Raw genomic sequence first — 27,081 nt, forward strand, 5'->3', positions numbered from 1 at the left:
GCGCATGCGCAGCCCGGGCGGCGCGCGAGGCCCCGCACCGCAGGTAAGGCGCCGGGACAGCCGCATGCGCAGCGCGCCCCCGCTTTCTCTTCCGGGTTGGCGCCCGCCGCGCCCCGTGAGGAGCTGCGGCACCGCTCCGAGCTCCCCTTTCCGCTGGGAGACGCGGGGAGACAGAAAGCGCGTGCGACGGCAGCCGCGGAGCGCTCCCGGTCTAGCCTGGCCCGGCCCGGCTCGGCTCGGTTCGGTGCGTGCGGCGGCAGCACGCGCTGCCCCGCCCCTGCGCCGCGCCTTCCCAGCCGCGCTGAGGCGTGCGCGCCTGCGCACTCGGGCGGCGCCGCTCGGAGCGCGCGCGGGCGGAGCTCTTGCGGCCGTGCTCAAGGACGCGCGGGTTAAACACGTTCTGTGTTTGCATGGTGCCGGGAGTCATTCTGCTTATTGATTCCTCCCTAAAGTAGTGAAAGGCGCACATCGAGTAATTGCGGGAGGGCTTTGTTTTACCTGAGGCGTTGGCAGATCTGCAAAATGGGACTTGCCCAGACACCCCGAATTCGTGCCTAGCATAAATATCCAGAAGTCAAAGTAGTGACATTCGGAGTTTAGTCCTCCTACAGTAATTTGTAAATCACGCATTGGTTTGTAAGCTTAGTAGCGTTTTTAATACTAATTATAATTCATCGTGTGTAATAGAATGATGTTTTCGGTGTCTCTCTAGGAGGAAGGAATGAGAGTTTTGTCTTATGGCTGCTCCAGGAAAAGTGGCAGCTTTCCGTCTACCTCCCCTGCCAACTATTGGAGAAATTATTAAACTCTTTCGCCTTAAAGCACTGAAACAGCTTTCCCAGAACTTTCTACTGGATTTGCGATTAACAGGTTAAATATTTTACTCTAATATTTTTAGATAGCATCACGTTTTTGTCAGAATCCAAACAGCATATAACTCAAAGTATAGCTAAGGAGATGATGTTGACATAATAGCATTTGTCAGATTAATGGCAGCTCAATGGTAAACCTTTATAATAAAGATCTCTTCAAAATAGCTAAATATTTAAATAGTTAAATAATTAAATATTTAAATAGTTAAAAATAGTTTTACGTTAGGTTAATTGCTTTTACTTACTCTTCAAAAATAGTTTTCTTTATAAATTGAAGTGCATTTTTTTAGCTAGAAACTGTATTTCTATATAAAGTATGGGTTATTGAATGAAATGCAAAAATCTAAACCAAAGTAGTACTTGTATCATTTGAGTGCTATTTTGGATTATAAGTTTGACTTAAAAATTAGCATTTTTTTCAGATTATTCTGTATGGTAGAAAGTATGTAACACATTGTGCAGTTTAAAATGTGCTGCATGCTGTAGATAGGAGAGTCATTTGTCTCATTTTATCAGAAGTGTAGCTTTTTTGAACCAGTTTCATTGTTCTGAATAATTCATTTTTTTCCATCTTTGTGTCAGCAGTGGGTGACAAAGCTGGCACTGTTCTGTCAGTCAGGGTGGGTGTCTTCATGGCAGAGTGCTGGCTGGATTTTGCATTAACAAATGCTGTACAGCTTCATGTAGCTAATGATTTGATTTTGTTTGAAGATTCAGGTTGATAAAAGTTCAGGACATGAAACTAAGTTCCACTTCCTGAACAACTGGACTTTTACCCCGGAATGAAAATGTCTGTATGCATTTTGTAGAACTTTACAAGTAGCCTGGGTTTTGGATATTTTTTATTGCATACATATGAGATCATGGAATGAGCAGCATAATTTCTGTCAGTATCAGCTCTCTATGCTTCTCAAGGATCCCTTTGTTTCATTAGCTACATTTTCCAGTTCCTAGTATGTTTTCTTACTATCTATAATACTTTCTAATGTTGTATTGTTTCATTTACGTATGGGTATTCCTTCCTCACCTTTCAACTACCCTGTTTTCTATAGCAACCTGTTGCCTGTGTTCCAGCTCTTCATTTAGTCCAGTTCCTCCCTTATAAAATTGCCCTGTATATAATGCAATTTTCATAGAGCTTTACTGTATCTTTCTTACTTCTTAAATTGCCTTGAAGTAGAGGTGCTGTAGTGAAATACCTTTACAAGGACAAGTAGTGAGACTTTAGGATGTCGAACACAAGTGCTTGCTTGCAGCACAGTAGGACACAGATGAGCGATACTCTCTTTTTTGATTGATTCTGTAATGAGCACAATAAATACTAAAGACACAAAACTAAAAATAGGGTTTTTTAGATAGCTCGGTATATCTTATAGTATGGAACAAATCTGAATTCTGTGCAGTCTGGCGGGCGCGTGATGATTTAACTGGGATGTGTCACTGTTTATGTCTGTTCTGAGATAAACATGCTTGTGCTTGTGTAACAGTAAACAATAAGGTTATCTTGGTGAGCTGGATCTCTAGGAAAATAAAGGCTTAGTATGTTCTTTGTGTCTTGCAGACAAGATAGTGAAACAGGCTGGCGAGCTGAAAAATGCCCATGTTTGCGAAGTGGGCCCTGGGCCAGGAGGAATTACCAGATCCATTCTCAGTGCTGGTGTTGAACAACTCCTTTTAATTGAAAAAGATGCTCGATTTATTCCAGGATTGCAGGTACCAGCTGGAGAATAATTTGTGTACATCTAACCACAGCATTCAATAAGAGCATTCTGAGAACTTAGAGAGATTCCAGGTGTCTTGTTGAGATCTCAGTGCTGAAAATATGTTTGGTTCTGTGGCAGAAACCAGAGCTATAATTTGCTTGAAGATACCCAGTATCACAATTCATTGTTCCTGCTTTCTTCCTTTTAGGCCCCTTATTCTGCAGCTGAGTTACTGCCAAGGCTTGTTGGTTTTTGGGTTTTTTTCATGCTGAAATGTTTTAGGTGCATTTCATCATGATGGTAAAGTCATAATTTGAAGGCTGAATATAATGTCCTTATGTATGGTCTTATGTTTCATTTTATTCCTAATAATTATGCTTCACAAAATTGGGAAGGCATATCTCCAGTTGATACAGTCAGTGTGGGTTAACATCCAGGTAGAGAAGAATAAAGCAAGCATCTATTTTACATTTTCAAAAAAATCACTAAAGCTTTCCTTCCTTTCTTTTGAAGTTGGTATAAGTTCACGAGTCATTGTGGCATTTTCAAATGTTATCTGGTTGCGTTGCTGGATGTTTGTGGAATTTGATAAGTCCAGCAAGAAAAACAGAGTCCAAAAATCATAAAGTTTGACTGGTTTCTTAGGCCTCCGCAATCTCAGAGCATTTCAAAGGACTTTCCTTAAATTACACTGTGTCTTTTTCAGTAAATCAGCAGTGAAAGTAAATAGGTAGTTCACTCAAGAGTTGCTACTATCCCTTTGTAGGATAAAAATAATGTAAGGTATCAATGAAACTCCTCATATCCTGAAACTTAACTGTGCATATAATTATGTCTTTGTGGAGTTAGACATTAATAATGTATAATGTGCTATCTTCATCTTATGAATTGTGAAACCTTCATGTTTTCACTTGAGTGGGGGCAATCAGCATTTTTGTTTTAGATTTTGAGAACTGGTTTGGGACTGGAGAGAATGTGAGGTTAAATGCCGCTTGTTTCACTTAGGAGAACTTTTTAAGTACTTGGATGTTTTTTCTGATCTTCCAAAATGCATCCACTGCACCAGATTTATCTGAACAAAAGTATACTTCTCGACATCTAAAATGAGCTTTTGGTATGTAATTATCTTTACTGTTCAAGTGACATAATGTTAGTCATTATTTTTAATTGCCAATCTCCTCACAGTAGAAGTGAATGTCTGAAAGAGGTTATTGAACATAGAGGTGGTATAACAGTGGATGTGAATGAGCAAGAAATGTTTTGCATCCATTAGTGTTCAATTTGGTATTGCTTTTTTTCCATACAAATAAGAAGATACATAACAGTGAATCTTTCTTTTCTAGAAGTGTGGGTTGTAATAATTTTTCTGGTTTCCCAAGCAAACTATCAAAACTCATGCTCATACAAGTGTTGAGATTTAAATAAGGGAAAGTGTCAGAGATTAAAATAACAATTGGGGACTTTTACATAAAAACGTCTCTTAGATACCTTTAAAATCACTGATGTAAAGGATATAGCATTTTTCATTAACTGTTTTTCAGGCTGTGATCTCTCACAAAACTGAAATGGAGATTTTCTTTACTGCACAACTGAAATACAGTGAAGAACATATGTGTACAGAGTTAAAGTTTGCACAAGCTGAGAGTCTGTCAGTTTTGTCTCAGTCTAAAAGAATCCCAACCTCTCTATGCCATATGCTCTAATAGTTTTTAGGCTGAAAAGACTGATAAGGAGAGAAAGGGAGCAAGAGAATTTATTGAAAATAGATTTATTCCAGGAATACCATTTCATGTTTTAAACTATGCTTCCTTTGTGCCCTTTTTGGTTGTGTGTGAAGAATGAGAGTATCTGTATGATGGAACACTGTTGACTGGTATCCTTGATGCACAGCAGCTCCTGGAGCTGTGTTAGCTGCACACATTTTCCCTTCAAATGAAAAAAGCTTCACTGGGTTTCCAAGTCTTTATTTCAAATTAGAAATATCAGACAATTACTTCCTGGTCACAAATTAAATGCAATTCCCAGTTATGTAAAGTGTGTTACTCAGCAACCCCTAAACTCATCTTGATAAAAAAAACTTTTATTACCAAATGACGCTATTTTCTAACTTTATTAATCTTTCATTATCTCCCATCCTGTTAGAGCATTTATAACAGCTTCAAAGAAAGATTTGATGAACCATGCCAAATTAGTGAATTGGTATGTCATATAACTGTTAGTGTAATGCTGGAAAGTCCATTGAGTGGTTTGGAGTTGAGGTTAATTTTATTTTTTCTTTTTGGAAATAATTGCTCTTAAAACATGTAAGAACACTTAGTTTTTTGTTAAGCTTTTATTGTTCTACATAAAACTTAGCTTTTTTTGGTAATTAAAAACTCCAAACTTTCACTCAAAAAGATTTCATGACAACATTTTGTGAACAGTAGGAGAAAGCAGTATTTTCCTTTGGCTCAGAGAATCGTGAAAGCTGTTTGTGCCCCTGAGCATATAAACGTCACTCAGATTGAAAATGGAATAATGATGAGCAGTTTATTTTGGCAGTTAGGCCACTGGCACTTAACTGTTTATGGATTTGGATCTCTGTGCAAAAGCACAATAGTTCTTTAAACCATTTGTCATTATTCTCTTATAGGATCAATAAATATCCCCAAATGCTATCTTTGAAAATAGTTGCCACTTCTTTTGAATTATGCTGTTTGTGCATAGTTTCATAGTATAGGACAAAAGATTAGTATAACACTAAAGAAGCTTAACTAATTTTGATTATGAGAACTGACACCAGAAATGAAAGAATTAGTTATCAAACTACAGGCAGTGCTGAGTTTGCATATCAGCCTTTATTAAGTGCTAGATAAGCTGTGCAAGTGGGCTGCAGAAGCTGGCAACAGGGATGAGTTTGTAATGTCTAGAAAGATAGAAATTACTGAGAAATTATACCTCCTGCTAGGTACTCATTCCCTCTTTTGAGTGAATCCTTGTTTTTTTGATGGTACAAATGTAGGTTACTATAGGGAATATTAAGAGAATCTCTTCCACATTTTTCATGTAAAAGAAAGAATTAATATTTCTGCAGTGTTGTATCACATATGGCTGAAATTGAATGATAGGCCCTAAAGCTGTGGGGGAAACAGAATAAACAACGTGAGCCCTTGTTTTCTTAGGTAATTGATCTAAAAACCTTTCAAAACCTCCTGCTTGCATTATTACTTAAATCAGGTGAGGTCCTGCTAGTGGCCTTGGACTTAATTGTTAATTGTTGGTTGAAGAGACTCTTAGCAGTCTTTTCAAGTTTGAATTCTCTATTGAAATTCTACATCTGTGAATAGTTAAGTGTTTACAGGATCACACATTAATCTATTTCTAGTGTTTGCTTTTTGAAAGTAAATACTTACTAATAGTGTTCTCAGTTTTAACTCCTACTGTGCTTTGTTGTATATTGAAGATAAATATATAGCAATGGCTATATATATATATGTGTATTCCTGCAGTGGCTAAAACTGGACATCAGTTTGGTTAACACTCACTGTGGATTCTGCTTACATGTTTACAAACAGATGCTCTCTGAAGCAGCTCCAGGAAAAGTGCGCATCGTTCATGGAGATATCCTGACCTATAAGATGGAGAAGGCTTTTCCAAAGCACTTAAAAAAGAACTGGGAGGATGGTTAGTATTTGCATTTGGTTTATTTCATTTTTTAGGGCTTCTGAGTTAGTCTTAAGTAGTGGTAATGTTGAAGTTCACTCAGTGCAGGCGTTATTCTCTCGTGGTACATGTTGAAGATGAAGAGACAACTGTTTGTTTGTTTTTTTCCCCCTAAAGAAAACAGAGAACTCTTTTCCTTTTCTGATACAAAACAGTGGAATTTGTGTGACACTGACCTTACTTTAAAGTGAGGAGCTTTGCAGTTATTAACCTTAGAGTGGCTTGACTGTACAAGAATGACTTCTGGAAAGCATGAAAGGAGATCAAATGGTGTACTTCCTGGCTTATTCACTCTGTTTGAAGAAGTCAGAAATCACCACTGCTGTTGTTCCACTGAAGAAATTTCTGTAACTTGCTTTGAAACTTTGGAAAGCTTCCCTTCAAAACTTCAGGTTTCTCATTGCTTTGGTTTCAACTGGATATCTTTGGCAAAAGTAGAATCTAATCAGGATTATGGGTTTTTTTGCTTTTTTATTTTTTTAAACCTGAGGTTGCAATAGGACACTATTTCACTTCCTTTTCAAAACATGTAATGTAATAATATTAGATAAATCAGACGTAACGTTCCAGTTCTCTTTTCCAAATTTGTTAATATAAAATTAAATACCTTTATATAATTAAAGTCACTCTTTGCAGTGCCTAAAGAGCAGTAAAATGCTCTCAGAGTGAGGACATTAAAGACCATGGCACATTACATTCATCTAGGAAAACTGTATGTTGTATTTGCCTCATTTGCATGCATGTATTTGCATGCAAAGGGTGCTTCAGAGAACAAACTATGATAAAATGTATCTGTGAGAGTGTAGTGCAGTTTAAAAATTTACTTTTCTTGAAGATAGAGTCACTGTTAGGTTTTGAGCTGACCAATTAGAGGCAAGATACATTTCTTCTCTGTTATTGCCGTATAAAAATCTGAAAAGATGGTGGGTTTCAAAAACTGCTATCTCCGATAAATGTGTAATACCACGGATAGACTAGAAATATCAGCCAAAAGAGTGCATAATAAGTAAAGTGTGCCAGAAAAACAGCTTGAATTTTATACTGTCATCTCTTTTTCATGTTATTAAATATTTTCATATCTAAGAAACAGCACACTGGCTTTTGGGTTTTCCCCACTTTTGTTGCACTCCTACTTAGACATAAGGATCCCTGCTACTGAAATCCCTCTGTTGTGTTGTGTTGTGTTGTGTTGTATGGCACTCACAGAAACTTCTATGATCCATAACTGAAAAACAGGTATCACTGCTTATGGCTAAGTCTTGTACTTTAACACCTTTTGATTTCAGGGGACTCTATACAGAAGGAGAGCTCTGTCCAGTGTGAGTTAGGGGGTTGTTTGGAGGGTTGTTAGACTAAGTAAAACGTCTCTGTGAGGATGTGTTGGACAGAAGTATGAGTATGCCTATTTACTCTGTACCTGATAGTCATAGCTTGAAATCACAGTAACACTCTTGTGGTTTTGCCGTTCTAGAGCAGCTCACCTGGAATTTACACATCAGCTGAAAATCAGCTACTGAAAGCTACTGATTTATTTAAATGTAAATGAGAACCAAACCTAATCACTTTTTTTCCAAGTAAATACTGAGAAGAGTAACACAGCTTTTTCAGTGTAAGATGAGTATAAATGGACAGGCAACATTTTGGTGAGGCGTGATGAAAAATTGTTTCCATGTTTTAAGTCTAGGTGGATAGGTACATATTGTTCTTGTGTTTTATTTCTTGGCAAAATCTTACCCAAAACGTTTTCACAGCTGTTTTTCTTGTGTCAAATGCCAACAGAACCACCAGATATACATATCATTGGGAATCTACCCTTCAGTGTTTCAACTCCTCTGATCATCAAATGGCTTGAGAATGTTTCAAAACGAGATGGACCTTTTATTTATGGCAGGACACAGATGACGCTGACTTTTCAAAAGGAAGTTGGGGAGGTAAAAGTTTAGCATTTTTCCAATATTGCACAGATGCTAAATTGAAAAAAAAATTATTTATATGCACTCTTTTGTTTGAAACTCCAAACCCAAACTTAGTTGACTTTGAAAAGAGAGGAAAAGGTTAGTGCAGTTTTTAGTTTATGTGGCTCTAAATTATGAATTTTGATTAGTTAATTATCTACTCTGATCCTTTCACAAGCATGTAATTTTTTTTACTGTCTTATGCAACATTATATTTCGTTGAGGTACTCAGATCTTTTCTGTAGTCTGATTCCTTTAACATTAATAGATTGAGTAGCAGTCTTGTTTTTAAGTACGTTTATTCTCTCACTGTCACTTGTGCAATGTGTCATTGGTCTGTTTTTCCTTACCTTTCATTCATCTCAAGAAATACATATTTATTTTCTTTATCCTCTATTAAAAATAATTTTTAAGAAACACCTTCCTTAAAATAAGGAAAAATGGAAGGTTAGTATTATTTCCAGTTGTGATTGAACACTTAAAACATAGGGAGTGTTTGTCAAGACCATGGAAAATGGCATTGGCTTTCTTGAATGAGACTTGGTATCAGAATTATTAATGTAATCTGCCATTCTTGTGTGTGTAAAAAGGCCTTAATTTACTTCTGTCACCACAAGTGCAAGAGTAAATTGATATTTTACTTTGTATTAATAGTTAGTTTCTCAAAGAAGGCCAGACTGATCTGCAGTGTAGTAGTGTTAATGCCAGATCAGTTGATACTAGGTTGGCTTGCTCCACAGTGCTTTCAGACGTAACAGTTTATTTCTATTGACATTGCATGAAACATAAAACATAGAGAATGGGAAGCATTTTGCTTTGCAGTTATGGAAACAGTCTGGTTTTTAACAAGCATCTCACTTGCATTTATAAAGAGAAAAAAAAAGCGTTGCACATCAGCCTGAATAATTGAATTTCCATCTTATTACTCCAGTGTTTGTAACTGCTGTGTTTTGTCAGTGCAGCGTATATTGTTTTAATTTCAATCCTTCAAAGTAAAGATTCGAATAGGAAAACTTTGCTGCTTTTTTTTTTCTCTGTGAAGATTAGTAATAATTATATATTTTAGTGGAATATCTGCTGTCATTTTCTGGGTCAAAGCAAACCATATTGTGCTGTCATTGCCCTAGCCTTGCAGTCAAGATTGATGAAGTATTTCCAGTAGGTGGCTCTAGAGAACACTAGGGACAAACATTTGGTATGAAATAAACCAGATTTCTTAATTCAGTTCTGGGCTTGTTTGGTTTCAATCATTACAGAATCCAGGTCTGTTTCCCAGAAGGACTTCATGTCATGTGAGATTAGACCTTGTTGCAAAATATGACTGATGGACTGTGATGTAAAATGCAAAGTGATGATAGGTAAGATACATAGTTTTGTGACAGCAAAAATTCACTAACACTGTGTGAGAGTACTCTGTACTTTATATTGCTGTACCCAGCTGCATGTCATTGGTGACATGCAGATTACAATTCTGCACCCAGCATAGCTCAATTAGGTGCAAAATACCATGCACACTTCAGCTCTTGTACTTAGAACACTGAGGAGTTAGAAACAGTGGGAAATGGAATGTGTCATGCAGTGAATCAGTGTCAATTGTTGTTGAGTTTGCATTCTGAGCTCTCTTGATTCTTGCTCAACACAATTTAAACATGGATCTTCCTCCCAGGACAAAATTTTTCATGGTTTTTGGTTTGCATTTCAGTTATTGGTTTGATACCATGAAAAATACTGTTTTAAAGATACTGTTTTATTTTATGATTAGGAGAAAGAACAGTAATTAGGCTCTGTGTCTTTTCTGCTGTCCCTCTGGAGTTGCTTAAGGTAACCATTGTAAATTGATGTCTGCAGGCATATTCAGTATTAGGAAAGAGGGAAGAGTGTAATGCACATAATAGTGAGTTGCTACTGATATTTTGTGTATTTCTGGATTTATAGTCTTGATAGGGAAGTTTCTTATATTCAAAAATTTGGTGTCCTCCCTGGGTATTTCTAAGCTAAGAACCTAAATATCAAAGAAAGTGTGTGTATATGTCATAAGTTCAGCAAAAGCATAAGATGCATCATGGAATGGAGTGATGTGTTTTATAATTAGTTAGATAACTTGATACTAACAGTAAGAAAGTGAAGCAATGTGCTCTTTTTATTTGTGACCAGACTTTGTTTTGCCAGTATAACAGGGAAATAAATACTTTCACCTTTCTTGCTGGTTGTATTTTCTTGCAGTTCTGTTTCATTGTAGCACAGCAATGTTGGTGTGAGTTATGTCACTACACACCTACTACTGCAGCCCACTCTGTTCTGATATGATATAAATAAATTGATTAAAGCTGATGAGAATCAGCAGTTATTTTATATGCTGAATCTGAGACCTATTAAGGAGGATAAGGCCAAATATCCACAGCAATAAAAATAACACTTTTGAGTGTCAAGCAGATAATTGTTTTTTCTCTGTAGTTTAAATTTGTAAAATTGTTATTCACTTTGTGGGTAAGAACTTCAGCTTAGTCCCAAATTCTTTAGTGCTTCATCTCAAATCTGTCACCTAGGCCAGGTTCTTCCAGCCCACTTACTCTAAAATTGATCCTCCAACAGGGCGTGTTGCTATAGAAGAAGGAGTGATGGCTTTAAACCAAAACAGCGTAGATTTAGATATAAGGAAGAAATTCTTTACAGTGAGAGTAGTGAAACACTATAGCAGGTTGCCAAGAGATGGGTAGATGCCCTATTCCTGGAAACCTTCAAGGTCAGGCAGGGCAGGTCTCTGAGCAAGCTGACCGAGCTGAACATGTCCATTCCCATGGCTGAGGGTTTAGCTGGCTGATCTGTGTGTGGGTGCCGTACACAGGTGTGTGCTGCTGTGCTTGAAGTGGATTAAGATGTTCCTATCCAGATGTTAAGTTATTAGTTCTGTAACTGAGAAGCAGGAACTTACTGCCTGAGACTTGCTAGATGGTTTCTGGGAGAAGTAAAGATAGGTTTGTTTGAATTGGCCCTGCAAGTATTGCTAAAAGTATTGCTATTAGGTCACTTTCATTTCCACTGCAGAGGTAAGGAAGTGCGTGTCAGATTGCATTGTTAGACTTTGCAGTCTGGGTTTCTTTTAGAGAATAATGATTTCCTCTGACACAACAATGAAAGTAGCTTTAAATGCAGGCATAGGCAAAAAGAATGATTGAACATTCTTTCCAAAAGAGTTGTTAAAAAGTATTTATTTGCTCCATGTTGAGCTGCCTTTCAGAAGTGTTGTTTGAAAAATGTTTGAAATTGCTGAAGTTTTGAAATTGCCAAATGTTTGAAGAATGCCAAAGTTTGAAACTTTGGCAACAGGTTTAGCTTTTAGTTTTCAGGGATAAATTTAATAAACGTGGCAGCATTTCATGAGTAGGCTTTTCATATGGACTTACATCCTGTACGAATGTTACCAGATACACGAATTGGAATTTAGTTTTTAATTTTTATTGAGGTGGTGGTAAATAAGAACAAGAATCATTATTATTCTATTTTTGCATAAGTAAATGAAATGAATTCTGTAATTTGAGACTTGTTTTACAAGATGCTTTATATATTTAAATTTTGTTTGTGCAAGGAAAAACACAATAAAATGTATTTCTTGCCAGGTCACAAAAGTGTAGGCAACCTCTGTCCAGGCTACTGTTTTGTAAAAACATTAATGGGAAAATCTGAGAATACTTAAATTGAGTTTTAAGTATTAAATGCACTCACTGTTAGGCATTCTAAATTTATGTAAAGTAGATCCAGCTTCCTTTCAAATATTCTAAGTGTAGACCAGTTAATTATAAAGAAATTTTAATTTCTAGCTGATCTTGAGTTTATGGAGCTTTGTTTCATCTTGAAGAAGGAAAAAAATAGTAGTATTATATACAAAAACAGTGGAAGGAAAGGATTGTGAGAGTACTGTCAACTGGTGTTAGGTTTTTTTTTAATACTGCAGTCAGAATAGTTTTAGTTTTCTCTTGTGTCCGTACAAAATTCTTTTGACATTCATTTAGATCTGCAGAATTTCTAGGAGTTCCTTTTCATGTTCGTTGGATGCAGGACTGAGGTTGCAAATTAGCGTGGTATCGTAGTGAAATGCTGTTATATTGGAGAAGAAAATTTTAGGTGGTCTGGGCATACAGTTTTTACTTTTTTGATACTATTTTTTAATGATTAACTAGTGGGGTTTTTTTCTTAAATTTATTATACTGAATATAACTGATCACTTGGTCATTTCAGTATCACTGATGTACATGCTTTGATTTTCCCATAGAGACTTACAGCTAACCCAGGAAGTAACCAACGCAGCAGACTGTCCATCATGGCTCAGCATCTCTGCTCTGTGGAAAACTGTTTCATAATTCCAGGTCAAGCTTTTGTTCCAAAGCCGGAGGTAAGTTTATTTGTGGTTTTTGTTAATAAGTCAATCAAGGACTATATCTTATTTTCACTAAGGAACATTGATGCGGCTGTATTTGAACATCTCCGTATTACGAAGTGGAACAATGGGAAATTCCTATAAATGAAGTATGCTTACTCTGAGAAAGTGTTTTTTGGTTTTTTTTTGTTCCTCAGAACTTGGCTTTGACCTTGAAACCTATCTGCGAGGTCAGCATACTTCTTTGGGTGTTCTAGAGAGCAAGATTAGGATTTAATGGCAGGATAATCTGCTAGGATTGGAGTATTTTTGGAAAGCCTGCTATTTTACTGTTCACATTTATAAACAGTTTGGAAATTGTACCTTAAGAATGTGATGGGTCTTTTGAAAGGTGATAAGAAAAGCTTTTCATTTGTCACCCATGTCAAACATCTCTAATTTTACCATGTCTATAATCTTTGTTTCACCCCAATCATTTTTAGCATGTTTTACTCCTTCCTATTTGCTGCAGCACTTTGTCACCTATATCCCACTGATTGTTTAAAAAAGTAGCAATCTTCTCTCCCTCTTATATGTTCTTGAGTGAGTAGCGAGCAATCTCTTTGTTGTCCTCTTATCCACTGCCACTGGTTTTTATTAATAGCCGTTAGGAGTACAGGAATCAAAAATAAAGAAATAAATCAGTATTTTGGACAAGAAGCTTGTTTTGTTTTGGTTTGTATAAATTTGTACCTGACTTTAAGTGACGTTGGTGTCCCTAAATGCATGTGGAAATCATAGGCTTATAGAAATACAGTAATTTCACGACTATAAGGCGTACCCTTTTGACTAAAATTTTCCCCTGAACCCAGAAGTGCGCCTTATAGTCCGGTGTGCCTTATCTGATGTACAAAGTTGCAAAATTCGCGAACCCAGAAGTGTGAGCCGCAGTGAGGGGGCAGTGCCGCGGGAGCGCCAAGTCGCGACGGGGGGCGGGAGCGGGCGGCCACGGCTGGCAGGAGCCAAGAGGGGAGGGAGGGAGCTGCCGCCAGCCCCGGCTGCGGCACGGAGAGGGCACCTGGGGCTGCGTCTAAAGGCTACGCCAGTCTGTGAAAAATGTTTGCAAACTGCCAGTAATTTGTTACTTTGTTGCATGCAACTCAGCTCCTCCCTGCAAAAAAAAAAAGGGCGAGCTGTGAGCCCAGCCGTGAGCGGGGGCAGGAGTGGCCAGCCCCCGGCCAGCGGCAGCCGCGCGGGCCGAGAGGCACCGCCCAGACCCCGCTCCCAGCCCCTGCCGGCCGTGCAGGCTGAGAGGCACCGCCCAGCCCCCGGCCAGCGGCAGCCGCATAGGGAGAGAGGGAGCGGGCAGCGCTGTGCCGCCCTGAGCCGCGGACGATCCTGAGCTGCCCTGAACAGCAGCAGCCCCGAGATGTGAGCCTTGGCTGCCCTGAACCGTGGGCAGGCGGTAGTACCGGGCCCCGCCCACGGGGAGGGCACTTGGGGCTGCGTTTAAAGGCTACACCAATCTGCTAAAATGTTTCCAATTTGAGCACATGCCAGTAAACTCCACAATCGGGGGATTCCGTTACTAATTCGTTATTTTGTTGCGCACGACCCGGATCTTTGCGGCAAAAAAAAAGTGCGCCTTATAGTCCGGTGCGCCTTATGGTCGTGAAATTACTGTATTTGGGTTTGAATAAAAGTCATTTAGTACCATTCCCATGCAATGAGAGGAACATCTTCAGCTAGATGGGGTTGCTCAGAGCTCTGTCCAATGTAATCTTGAATGTTTCCAGGGATGGGGCATCCACCATCTCTCTGGGCAACATGTCTGTTTTACCAGCCTCATTGTTTCCTTCAAACTCCTGGTGTAGACTTACCTTCTGTTTTGTCCTTGTTGTTTTAGCTGTAGATGGTCATGGTTTTTTAGACGTTACCATTTCTCATAGAATCTGTTTTATTGGAAAGCTCTTGCATGGTACTGGGAATGAAATGTCTCCATCCTTGATTTTTGTTTCATAGCTATATGAAGTACAGCTACTTTTTTATAAAGTTTCAGGAAGAGAAATTTGCAGTATGTGTAACCAATGACTATTTTGCTGTGCTCCTGGTATGCCACTATTACCTTTTTCTTACGCCGTCCTATAAAAATACCTCTTGATAATAATTTTTGTGAATGGTTTAACTCACATACATGGTAGTGGTCACGCCTTATTGTCATGTCAAACTCTTTTCTAAAGGTGGAGATGCATGTTTCTGAGAAGGAATTGTTTACCTCATTTGCTCGATGCATGACTATTATTTCAACATTTCTGAGTGTTGAGGCATAAAAGATTCTTGATTAATGGAATGGTGCTGCACAACATTGTGTCTAGAAAAAAAGAAATTGGCTTTTTGGTCTTAGTGAAGTCTCTGTAATACCTAATAACTTCTGATAGTTGCATTAGGAATAGTACAAAACAAACTCCTTGATTAAGACATAGGAAACTCAAAATAGCAGTAGAATAAAAACAAGATATAATACTATTCTGTGTGTGAAAAATGAAGACTATGAATAAAGATTACTTGCATATTAAGTGCATAAAATGGTCCACTTTCCCAAATGCCATAACAGAAGATCTTTTTTCAACATACTAAACATGTAATGTTTGGGGTACTTCACATTTTTTTAGCAAATTTCAGACTAGTACCATGGCAAATGAATGTTGTGTATAAGTACGCAGAGTAAATAACAGTTGATTTTATTGAAAGACTCATCCAGCATTATATTCCTAAATTTAAAGGCCTGTATCATACCACTTTTTATTCTTGATTTGATTCTCACTTAGGGAAGTATTTAGGTAGAACATACTTTGCGAATGACCAATACAAAACAAAATCTGTGTGGTGAAAGAAAAGGTTAAAGGATTTAAGATAATTATTCAAAGTAAGGTAGTTAAAAAAATAAAGAAGCTGTCTCGTTTTCACTGTTGTGTAGTACTTTTAACAGTAATAGAATACCTGGGAGTGGGCCTGGAACAGATCCTACAGGAATAATTAAAAGGACTTAAAACGTTCTTTCAGAAACTCAGAAATGTAGCAGACAGTAAGTGGTTACTGTGTTATTTGCACTGTTAATTACTACCTTTAGCAAGTGTAAGTCAGAATGTTTACAGATGTGTCTTGAACATAGATAATTTGGTTTCTATCCTGTTTGTTACGGTTTGCAGGTGTTTTCACAGGTATGGTTACATGTCTCCTGTTGTACTGCTCCTCATCTCTAGCATTCACTGTGTAGTGATAGGTTAGTAGCAGTTGGTGAATGTCCAGCACTCTTTCCTTTAACAATAATAAATGAAACCCACAGCAGGTGGTAGTTTGGGGCAAGAGGGCTGGGTTTGGCAAGAACTGAATGGTACTGCTGATCCTTCAGCCTGATATGCAGAGTATACAGTGCAGCTAAGGTTTGGAGCCTTGAGCTTTTGTTGTGGATTTGGTTTGGTTGGTTGATTTTTTGTGTTTTTTTTGTTTTGGTTTGGTTTGGGGTTTTGGGGGGATTTTTTTGGTTTTGGTTTTTTACAAAATCTAGTTACCAAGGTGATCTAGAATTTAAAATAAAAGGTAGATGTGTCGGTTTTTTAAAAACCTTTGAATTGGGCTTCTTGGACAAATAGTTTCTGGGGTTTTTTACCTTGCATCATAAATAAAATCAAGATAAAAATGTAAAATACACTATAAAATGTCATAAGTTATTGAAAGTGTGATTCACTAAGCAGAAAGTTAGTTTTTAATCATCTTTGCTGTAACAAGACATTGATGCGTGAGTTGTACAGTCAGTTATGTTTTTAAAATAGTTTATTTTTCTTCAGTAAGGGTTACTTGGAAAGTCAGAAAGAAGGGTTTGAAAAATCAACAAAATAAAGTACTCTTGTAGCAGACAAGTATCTTTTCCTACTTCTTCCTTTTTGTGGATGCCTCTGTAAATGAAATACCTTGCATAAGCATAACTGCAACCCAGATATAGGAACAGTTAAGTGCTATGTTATACATTCTTTGAAATAATCAAAATACACTTAACACACAAAAAAAACCCCTTAAATGAATAGAAATACTTCAAAGGATAGAAATAACTATTTATACATAGTCTTTCAGACTGTAACCTGCATTGCTCTCCTGCTCTGTGGATGGGAAATGGTGCTGCTTTGGAGGGTAAATCCATGCTCCTTGCTGCCTTTTAAAACAGGAAGAGCAGAAGATCACACCTGCGATAAGCAGAAACCCTGCTGAGATGAATCCGGTATAAACTGCTGCTCCGGGTTCATGTTTACTACTCTCTGGAACGCTCTGGTCCAAGAAATTTGAAATAATTTCTCTCGTGTACCAGCATGTTGGTACTAATCCAAAGATTCCTGCAAGAATGAAGCAGATTCCTCCAACAAAACAAGCATTATTTTTGCTGTCACTGTCCCCTCCCAACTTTGTGCATTTCATTCCGACTGTGGTGATGCAGATCCCAAAGGCTGATAGGATACACGACAGTACCATGGTGGTCCGTGCAGCCTGGATGTAGACGGGGAGAGAGAGAATGGAGTATTTCAGGGTGCAGCTGAACATCCCAGTGCTGTACCATGTGCAGTCCATCCAAAGTCCTTGCATCTGTGTTATAGCGGTTATGATATTTGAGCCAACGTCTGCATTTACCTTCCAGTTTGGTAGCAAGGTGGCTGCGATATCTCCAAAAGCACCAAACAAAGCCAGAATAAAAGCAAAGAACTGCAGACTTGCTGATGCCATGGTGGTTATCTTCTGTCACCTTTTGTCTGCCTGTTCTCTCGTGGAAGTGAGTAACTGGGAGCTTTGTAGCCAGGCAGTGACCGACCGTCTGTAACAGGGAGGAAGGGGGCGGAGGAGAAGTGCGAGGGGGTAAGGAAAAGAAATCAGCAAACACAAAAAGCTTGCATTTAAAATTAGAGCTATCTGAATGAATATCTGAATATGACCCTGCAGCAGCTGAGCTGCTGTACACAAGGTACTTGAACAGAGATGATGGCAAATGGACAGTGCTTTAGAATTGCTTGTAAAAAGGAGCTGCTGCCCTTTCATACATGGTTGCAAGCCATCAAACAAAACTTACTTTACTGCAGTTGGTTTTGGTAATAGCATACAGATTGCAGGCTTGCTAGACTAATACACATTGTAAATGGAACACTAGAAACTTGCAGATTAGAAGTCATTGTGTTAGGAAAACACTGTGGTAGAAAATATATTATACTCTTCAGGTACCTTGTTTAAGTGTATTGATAGCTCTAGTCAGGTTCTGATGACTTTTTTATAAAAATGGGTACTATTATGCTATCTCTTATTTAAAGTACAGTTAGAGGTAACCCCTTATTTCTGTTTTTTAAATATTACCTGATCATCTCTTTAATAAGTGCTACAAAATATCTTGGCTTTGGAGGAAAATAAAAGGGAGTTTAGTTTTTGCAGTGTTTTCACAATTAGTCACAGGACTTTTCTAAATCAATATTTTATTTTATTTCATTCTTATTTAAACTTGCCAGTTTTTTGTTTTCAGTGATTTCTATTCCTTGACTTAGAGCAGCAGTATTTAGCAAGTCATAAAAGTGAATATGATCTTCTTCTGTCTCTCAAATAATGTTTTTAATACTGGTACAAAACAGCTCATTTGTGGAAGTGCCTTTTTTGAATCAAGCACCTGTCTGAAATAATTTGCAAATTTACCATGAAGTGGCAGTTTTTTTAAAAATCGTTTAAAAAGCTCCTTGCTATTATTTTATAAAGAGTCCAATTTCATTTGACAGATGAGAATGTTTTAGGTAGTGTGATAACTGTGCAGCTGGGAAGACAGAACTGTTACTGTGACATCAGCTGGACTGTAGGGATTGCAGATGCAGAACAGTGGTTTGAAACCTCTGAGAGGAGGATTAGAAAGTGGTATCCTGCTTTGCCTTCTGCATGGGGCTGTATAATTGGCAGGTTTTGTCTTTTATCAGTGGTAGACAAAGGGCAGGCTTCATGAAAGCATGATCTGGACTTTCTGCCTAAATATATACAATATATTAAAATTTGTCTTCAGCATTAGAACTTTTTTGAAAAGCCATACTAATAAGAGATAAAATTAAAATAAGGGAAATTAAAAATATCTGTAGTATTGTACTCTTGTTTCAGTTCATTATACATGACAACAAGGTTTTGATCAGTCTTTAGTGGCATTTCTGAACTAATTAATGTATTTATCCTTTATATGTATAATTCTGTTACTATTATAATATATGGTATAATTTTCTATATTCTCTCTCTAAATATAATTCATATATTTATACTCCAATCTTTTTGTATTGTTTTATTTCAGGTAGTTGTTCAAGGGTGTGCTAACTCTATCCAGCATATACATATATATATATATATATAAAAATAAATAAATGCTTAAAGTTACGGTGAGAATATTGACAGCTAGTCATTGTTAAAATCTTATTTCAAAGATCTGCCTATTTCTAAATCCCTTCAGTTTTTTCAGGTTGGGAAGAGATATTCTGGCAAATGCATATGATTTGCTGTACAGCCCCATGGGAAAGATGGCTTAACTTCCTTTTACAGAAGGAACTGACAGGTCTGGGTAGCTCAAAACTCATTCATATTCTCATTCATATTCTCATTCATATTCTCATTCATATTCTGAAAGAGCTAATTAGCACTCTGATTCAGCCTTTTTCATTGCTTCATTTTTTAAATATCAGGTATGAAAACACACAAGCATAAACACAAAACACTGCAAATGGTAGCCTTATATTACTTTTAATGGTGTGAACCAAGTTAAAGGCATGATAAATTCAAGTATAAGTACCACAATTGTAACTAGAAGTACAGTTATGTTTCATTCCTGTTTGTGTAGGACTTACTGTTGGTTGTGAGGTCTGAGATGTTTTCTTCACTGTAGATGTCCTGGAAAATGCAGTTTCTCTTGAATGAAACTATCCCTTCTCATATAAAACTGCATTGGCATGTATTAACAAAATTTCTTGGAATGTTGTTTTTTTCTGTTCTCCACAGCAAGTGCATTACTGCTGTTTGTTCCCTCTCTTAGTTCCATCTACCCGAGAATAAAGGAGTACTTTGTTTAATGAGTTTTGTTTGAAAAACACTCAGTAAGGGAAAGCAAAGAGATTATGGAATAAAACAGACGGCGGCCCTTAGTCCTAAATACATAATGGTATCTAGATTCTATGATGGAAGGCATGAGCAGTGATTAAATGGAGTAAAATCTTGAGAATCCAGAAACTGTAGACTTACAGACTGGGGGGAATCTTTTCAGTTGCACTGAGAGCCAGAGAGTTTTGTTGTTTGTCAGTTGTTTTTTTCATCACAGGTAATCTTATTAAGAGTTTAAATTTCCTTAATTCCTGTGCAATTTATTTTAATTTGTAATTGGAACAGCAGGACACTTCTATTCAACTGCAGGCTTTGCTTATCTGCTCCTGATAACTTTAGCCTTCCATAAGTTATCCTATAACTTGTTATCTTTGTATAAGGCTGTATAAAAGAACGAGGGAATAAAGCTACTGGTAAGCTTCAATGGTAAATGCAGCACATCAGAGAAGTGGCCTTAACAAATTGGCGTGAGAAATTAAGGAGTTGGGAGAAAGGTCTTGTTCATTGCAGCAGTGATATATACCCTCAGGTTCTGTACCTGATTTCTGGTCTCTTGTGATTTTGTTTGTGAGCCTGGTGTTTATGGAGTTACTGCAGAGCTGCTCTTATGTAGAAGTTATTTTTATTAGTGCAGAGGCATAGTAACTTTCTGCCGGAAGTGAGCCAAAAGTAAACTCTGGTTGGAACAAGATTGCTACAAGTTGCAAATATCTGGTGTTACACCTAACATTTGTTTGTAGTAGACAGATTAAAAGGCAACTGAATACTTGGATTGTGAAAGTGCTGGTTTAGAACTATCTCAGTAGGATGTCAAGCAGTCTGTTTTAATGAAATTGTAATATGTTCTGCTTTGGTTTTAGTTCCCTGTGAGTAAATTACATCTTGAGGAAAGATTATGTGGGTTTGCTTTTAATACAGGCGGGTTGCAAGGTACATGTGTTGCCCATTATGAAACTTTTGTTGTCAACAATTAGTAAAAATTGTCTCATTTAAGCTTATTCTGATTTAGAGTGCTGATTTCATTAGCAAGGCAGCAGACTTGAGTGAATTGAATTGTACTCTGTTATGTGTTCCTCCTTCCCTACCAGAATATAAACCTTCATTGTACAGATATACTAAAACAGTAAGGGGTGAATAATTGCTGTACTATTGACAGTTTGGATGTGTTATTTAATGTTTTTCATATTTATTATTTTGTAAGACCTGAGTCTTATTTTGTAAATATTTCTAACATACTTGGTTGGGTGAGAAGTGCTACTAGTAAAATTGTCATCAAATCAACTTGTATATTTTAAGTGCTCTTGTATACTCTACTGGCTTTCATAATTCTACTCTCTATTTGATTCATATTAAAAGGTGTGGGGAAAATAGCATGTATGATTTTAAAGCAGTGGCCATTTACAAATGAAAAGCTTTCCCCTGTATCTGTTGCTATAGTAACCAAGCAGCTTTCCTGGGGTCCAAAGAAAGCAGTGTCTATAATAGAGCTGAGGAGTGCTGTGTTTTGTTTCAGAAACAGAAATTATTGCCCACTGGCCTTGAGATTGCAAATTGAGCTGTTTGACTCGGAAGCTGTACACTGTATCTAGATTATGTGCTCTTTTCCTTTAGAAATTTTTGTTAAAAGATGTGGCTCTAAAGAGCCCTAATTTCTCACTTATGAATATTTCTGCAAAATTAAGGTGACTAGGTGATGCCACATGGACTCTGGTTGTTTTCTTACCCCTACTTTTGTGGGAATAATACCTTGTTATATTTCCTGACCAAAATGTAAATAAACATATGCATGTGCCCTTAGTATTTCTGTTCAAGGAGCTGATTGGACATGTGAAGTATGTATGTGCTGTGTTCAAGAAGATTAACTTTTCTTACGCTCAATGTGAACACAAGTGGTTTTTTTCTACATCCCTGTGGTCTTCCTGATAGGAGCAACCCATGGCAAATGCAGACACTCTGAACAGTTGAAAAATTAAAAATCATTTTTGGGCCATAATATATGTGTGTTTCACTGCAGATTCCATATATCAGGTGGTTTTGTCACCTGATTTGTAGATATGTTCTTGTGCTTCACATTTCAGTAATTTTAAGGGTTTCTTCTGTTGGATTTTTAACTCTAGCTTTCAGAGGAGGGTAACACCTAAAGAAAACACTCCAGTAGTATATACTTGGGATCAGCAGTGCTAACTGTGGAAACTTGCTGTGGTTTTTTTCTTCATTAGCACTATTAATTGGTATTTTCTTTCCTTTCTCTAACCAGTATTTTGGCTCAGCTTTGTAAGTTCTGTCTACATGAAAAACTTATGTTGTTTGAGTTTTACAATTTATTTGAAATTTGTGTTGTAGAAGCATGTGTACTGGATAGATGCACTTAGAAGCTGAACTGTTCCCATGGGAAGAACAAAATGGGTGGATAGTATCTTTGTGTCAGATTATGTCCACATCAGAGGTTGCTATGAGCAGTTCTGGTTGAAGCAGTAGGAGAAACGCTTCTTTTTGAAGTACTCTCATGCTCTGGGTTGTCTCGAACAATTGTTACATTGAGACTGTGGTTCAAGCAGCACCTGTTTTTTGGTCTGATTGTGTCTCTTTTTTCTGTCAGAACTAGCATATGTGATGTTTTCTTTTTTTTTTTTAAATCTGGCACTTACAAATTTGTACAGTACTTGTACACATTGTTCAAATTTTCAATGTGCTCGTCCACAGAAATTTTTCCTTTTTATTGTTTTAATATCTAGTTTGGAAGATGAGCTGCAGAACTGAAGTTTTAGTCTAGCTCCTAATTTCTAATACAGAAGCCTGAAAGTTTCTATATAATACAGTGTTTCTATAATTGCATGACATACATATATATATATACACACATGTATAAAAAACCAAGTGTGTACATTCTGTTTAATTCTGTTTTCAGACACGGGGCAAGTAACTGTTCTGTGAACCAGTCTGATTTGAGAATTATAAAAGAATATATACAAGCTTATCCTCATGGAATCATTCAAACATAATTTTGGTTGAACTGTGATACACAGTGTAAATACAGAATGTGTGTTTTTGTTTTTTTTTAAACTGATTGAACTTATTTCTGCCTACCATTCCTTTAAATAGACTAGAAATCTTAATATGTTGAAAAGCAATTCCTTGGCTTACATTTTAGAAAAGCCCCGGAGCAACAGAAAACATATAGGGAATGGGTTTGATTTCTAATTATAATACCAATTTTCTCCAGCTGCCCTTCAGCCTGTATATCAAATATTATCTAATTTGTGTGTTATGTCAGAATTATCTTGTGGAAGGATCTGAAGACAGAAGTGCTAATTACTTTACAGATTACATGAAAGTTGCTCTAAATGGACAAAGTGCCAGGGGGGTAAAAAGTACTGAGTACTAATGGCATGTGAACTAATTGGAAATATGTAGATAACTGACTAAAATTCTGTAGGGTCTTGAAAGCTAAGAAAAATCTTTATATTTCATACCATGACATTAGTCACTGCACAGCTAGCTTAACTGCTGCAAGAATGCCTTTCTGTATAGTGCCTGTTTGTAGATGTCTAGCCAGGTAACTTAGAACTAGTGAGTCTTACAGGAAGATGTCTACTCAAATTTATCTCTCTTTTCCATATAGGTGGATGTGGCTGTGGTGCATTTCACACCACTGGTGCAGCCAAAGATACAGCAGCCATTTGAGCTGGTAGAAAAAGTGGTTCAAAGTGTTTTTCAGTTTAGAAGAAAATACTGCTTCCGAGGAATTGAGTAAGTATTTTTTATGAAAAATTCCCAGGTAATGTTTTTATTAAATCCATCAGCTACTAAATCAGCTATGCATTTGATTTTATTCTTCCAATTTTAAATTTGTCATAATAGTTCATCAGAACTTTCCATTCCAGAATGGTTTCTGGACACAAAAGTATGAGATTAGTATCTAATATAATCATGTAATAATTACTTGTACATTTTTGTTAGTGCGGATGAAGTTGACAAAAATCACTAGGATAAAATGGTCATCTTTTCAATAGTTTGTCTGTCTCAGAAATGAAAAAAGCCAACCCAGCCACAAAAACTATGGAGTAATTGCATTTAAAAAAAAAAAAGTCTCAAAATCCAGAACCAAAGATGGCAGTGTGAGGAAAACATAGTCTGTGGGAAATTTTACTTATTTGGGGATAATATCAAATTTTTGTCTCTGTGTTTATGGAGTTCTTACTGTCTCTTTAAAAATCCCAGTGTTTTACTGAGGCAATTTATTAGGTTCTTTGATGTGAGAAACCACAGTCTCTTCACCAAAGATCTTATTTAAACTCCAACACTCCCACGTGCCTGACTTACTATGGGCAACCCCCATCATTCAGCACTGTAGAACATGTGACAGAGATGCTGTTAGGACTAGAAGCATCTCCTGTAGCCTGGGCTCCCAGCATGTTGCTGGGCATGGTTTTGGCCCTGATGCAGTCTAGAATTAGGGTGGATACTACCTTACTGTACTGCAAGCCTTCTATTTCATTGTTTTAAAGGTGAACAAAGAATTTTGCATCTAGTTTTGAGTTGGATTCTTTTTCCTTGAGGCCATGAGTGCCATTGATTTGTGGGATGCAGACATTGGATCTAACATGAGTATAGTTTTCCCTATAAAGTTAGTGTATGCATTTGGAAATGTTCAGAAAATGAGGTGTCCAAACTCTAGACTGGTTTGTTTTTGACTTATAGGGTGGTGGTGGTTTTCTTGCTTTTTTTGCTTTTTTTCTACTGTGAAGGAATAGTTTCTCTTGACAGTGTAAGCAGAAGGCATGTGCAATCAGCTGTCTATGCTATGTACAGTATTCTTACCAAAGTTTTAAAAAAACCCAAACTACTGACTTTTGTATAATCTCAAATTGCTAATAACTGCTTTACATTCTTTTGAGGCAAGAAGGGGGAATCTGAACTTTTGGACGTCACGTATTCCCCTAGCAGCTTATTGTACTTTAGCCCTAGTGTGCAGCTAAGAAACACAATCCTCTTATTCTTTAGCTGACCTGAAAAAAATAGCAAATTTTGGTGTATAAAAAAGCTGTTAAGTTCATTCTAAGGTTCTCTATCACACAGACATTATAAAAACAAGGCAATAGAATCACTTTATATTTGTGTATAAATTCTAGGATTTGAGATGTGAAATATAAGATTGTGCTATGAAGTCCATATTATAGTTTGAGTTGTGGTTCACAGACATTTATAAGCTGGTTCATAGTCTGTAAAAAAAAAAAAAAAGGCTAGGTAGACTTCGCTCCAGGTATGTTTTTTAACAGTGGAGTCAAAGGAAAGAGGGGTATTGAAATAGAAATTGATCCATTTTAACCTTGCCAACCTAGATGCCGAACTAATGGGAATGTTTTGAAAAAGGCCTGAAGTAGCACATACATTAAAAAAGGTTTCCCAGAAGTTTCATTTTTCACTTAAAATTTTAAACCCATTCTTAACTTAATGTTCTATGCACCCAGCAGGAACCAATTATCATTACTTGTACAAAGCCTTTTAATTAGTTTGTCCAGCCAACCTGCCAAACACATCTGGGGGGGTGAGTGTGTGTTACTGTATTAGATGCACAATATTTTTAGTCTTACGTGTGTCACACAGAATTTGAAAATGGAGAAATGCCCATTAATCATGCAGATATTTTGCTTTTCTGGCCTTAGACTGAGAACTACTGCTAATAAGAGCTGGTCCTTTCAAATGTTTTCACTGTGTAGTATTATGACATTATGTAGTATGTATATGACATTAAAAATCACTTACCTAATACTCTTCATTCAAATCTGGGGAACTTTTGAGAGAGAGATGCTAACATATGTGGCCCCAGAGTAAATGTACTGATATAACTATCTCTGAGCAGTGACAAAGCTGAAGACAAATCTAGGACTCTTGCCACATTCTCCCACATTCTAAATACTAAAAAGTGAATGGCAATTATATACTACTTTCCTCTTTCTCAGCTTTTTTTTTCTGACATTAGAATTAGGGTATTAATGACAAGTGATAATTGTCTTTTCCATTAGAATGAAACAGTCTGAAAGAGAGTCATATTTGTTTGAATGTGATCTGTTTTGTGCAGTTTAATCTGTTGTTGCTTTCTAAATATGAGGCTAATTCTAAGGCAGCTCTGTGCTTGTATCTGTAGCCAAAGCTCTTGTTAATGTTAGCAAACGTGCACATACGTGCATGTATTTAGTCTATAATGTATGTATGTGCTTTCCCATGGTGTCATAATTTGCATTTGCAGAAAAAGGACCCTTATATGTTTCCGTTGCTCAGATGAGGTATGATAAGAGTGGCAGACCTAAAATAGTGACATAATTAATATAGGTTTACTATTAAGTAAATTACACTCTTAATGGAAATGTAACTGTCTGAATTGCTGAAATTTTTCTTCACCCCATATCTTTTAGGACCTTGTTTCCTGAAAATGGACGCTTGAAAAGAACAGAACAGCTGATGATGATGGCAAATGTTGATCCAACTCTGCGTCCTTTTCAGCTCTCTATGTCACAATTTAGAAACCTGTGCAATGCATACAGGAAAATGTGTGATGAAGACCCAAGCCTTTTTGTTTTCAACTACAGAGAAGAACTACGGCAAAAGAAAATGAAAGGAAGTACTAATCAGCCTGAACAGACTGAAGAAGAAAATCAGCTCTAACAGCACAAGTCTGATTTTTTTTTAATTAGTTTTAACTCCTTGATCTACAGGTGTTGACTCAATAAGAGAAGGCTTAGATGTTCCTACATCTGTGCAGATATGAAAGACTTACTTTTGAGAAAGTGGTAGCCAGAGAGGAAGGGCACCTCTATTCCATTCAGCTGTAGACAAAAGGGAAAAGGCAATCCAGGTTCTTTTTACTTCAGGGGAATGGCTAGAACACATACCAAGAAATAAGGGATGTTGTGAGAACAGGTCATTAAGTTGCAATACTTCTGATATAATTGAATTTTGTATGAATGAAAGTGCTTTACTGAAATGGAAGAAAAATACTTTTCAGACATCAGCATATAAGATGATGTTTGGGGTTTTGTGCTTTTCTATCCTGCAACATCCTACTGTGCAGAATAGTTTAAAAAACAGAAGCCAAGATTCTTATAAATACACTCAAGTGACTGGCTTACGGGAGGATAAAGTGCACCAATTGCCTCAAGGTCTGCTAATACTCTTCTCATTTATGCAGAAGCAAAGAATTTGGGATTCAAAGCTCCAACTACAGAAAAGCAGCACAATAAAAAGTAGGAAACATGGCTAAGTACAATACTTATTTGTCTTTTACTGTACAGGCTCATAGAGAAAATAAAAAATACAGTCAAATAAAAGATTACAGGCCAAGCTTT

The 27,081-nt window shown here is 37.1% G+C and overlaps 2 protein-coding genes across 8 annotated transcripts; one reads left to right on the plus strand and one right to left on the minus strand.

Annotated features, from left to right (window-relative positions):
• Positions 1 to 27,076, plus strand: TFB1M (transcription factor B1, mitochondrial). Of its 7 annotated transcripts, none has more exons than XM_033055709.2 (8): positions 1 to 43; positions 713 to 870; positions 2,434 to 2,585; positions 6,130 to 6,238; positions 8,057 to 8,208; positions 12,503 to 12,622; positions 23,358 to 23,485; positions 26,152 to 27,076. In XM_033055709.2, the coding sequence occupies exons 2-8, from the start codon at positions 738 to 740 to the stop codon at positions 26,399 to 26,401; spliced, it is 1,044 nt and encodes a 347-aa protein (XP_032911600.1). In that variant the 5' UTR covers positions 1 to 43; positions 713 to 737; the 3' UTR covers positions 26,402 to 27,076. The 7 variants fall into 7 exon arrangements, with proteins under 7 accessions (XP_032911600.1, XP_032911601.1, XP_032911599.1 ...); XM_033055710.2 differs by lacking the exon at positions 1 to 43 and adding an exon at positions 65 to 244; XM_033055708.2 differs by lacking the exon at positions 1 to 43 and adding an exon at positions 65 to 239.
• Positions 16,330 to 23,336, minus strand: CLDN20 (claudin 20). The gene is made up of 2 exons (XM_033055712.2): positions 19,486 to 23,336; positions 16,330 to 17,447 (listed from the first exon to the last, which is right to left on the minus strand). Exon 2 carries the CDS (start codon positions 17,357 to 17,359, stop codon positions 16,700 to 16,702), a length of 660 nt encoding a protein of 219 aa, XP_032911603.1. The 5' UTR covers positions 17,360 to 17,447; positions 19,486 to 23,336; the 3' UTR covers positions 16,330 to 16,699.
• Positions 27,077 to 27,081: the final 5 nt, after the last annotated feature.

Source organism: Catharus ustulatus, chromosome 3, assembly GCF_009819885.2.
Source record: "Catharus ustulatus isolate bCatUst1 chromosome 3, bCatUst1.pri.v2, whole genome shotgun sequence".
Taxonomy (NCBI): Eukaryota; Metazoa; Chordata; class Aves; order Passeriformes; family Turdidae; genus Catharus; species Catharus ustulatus.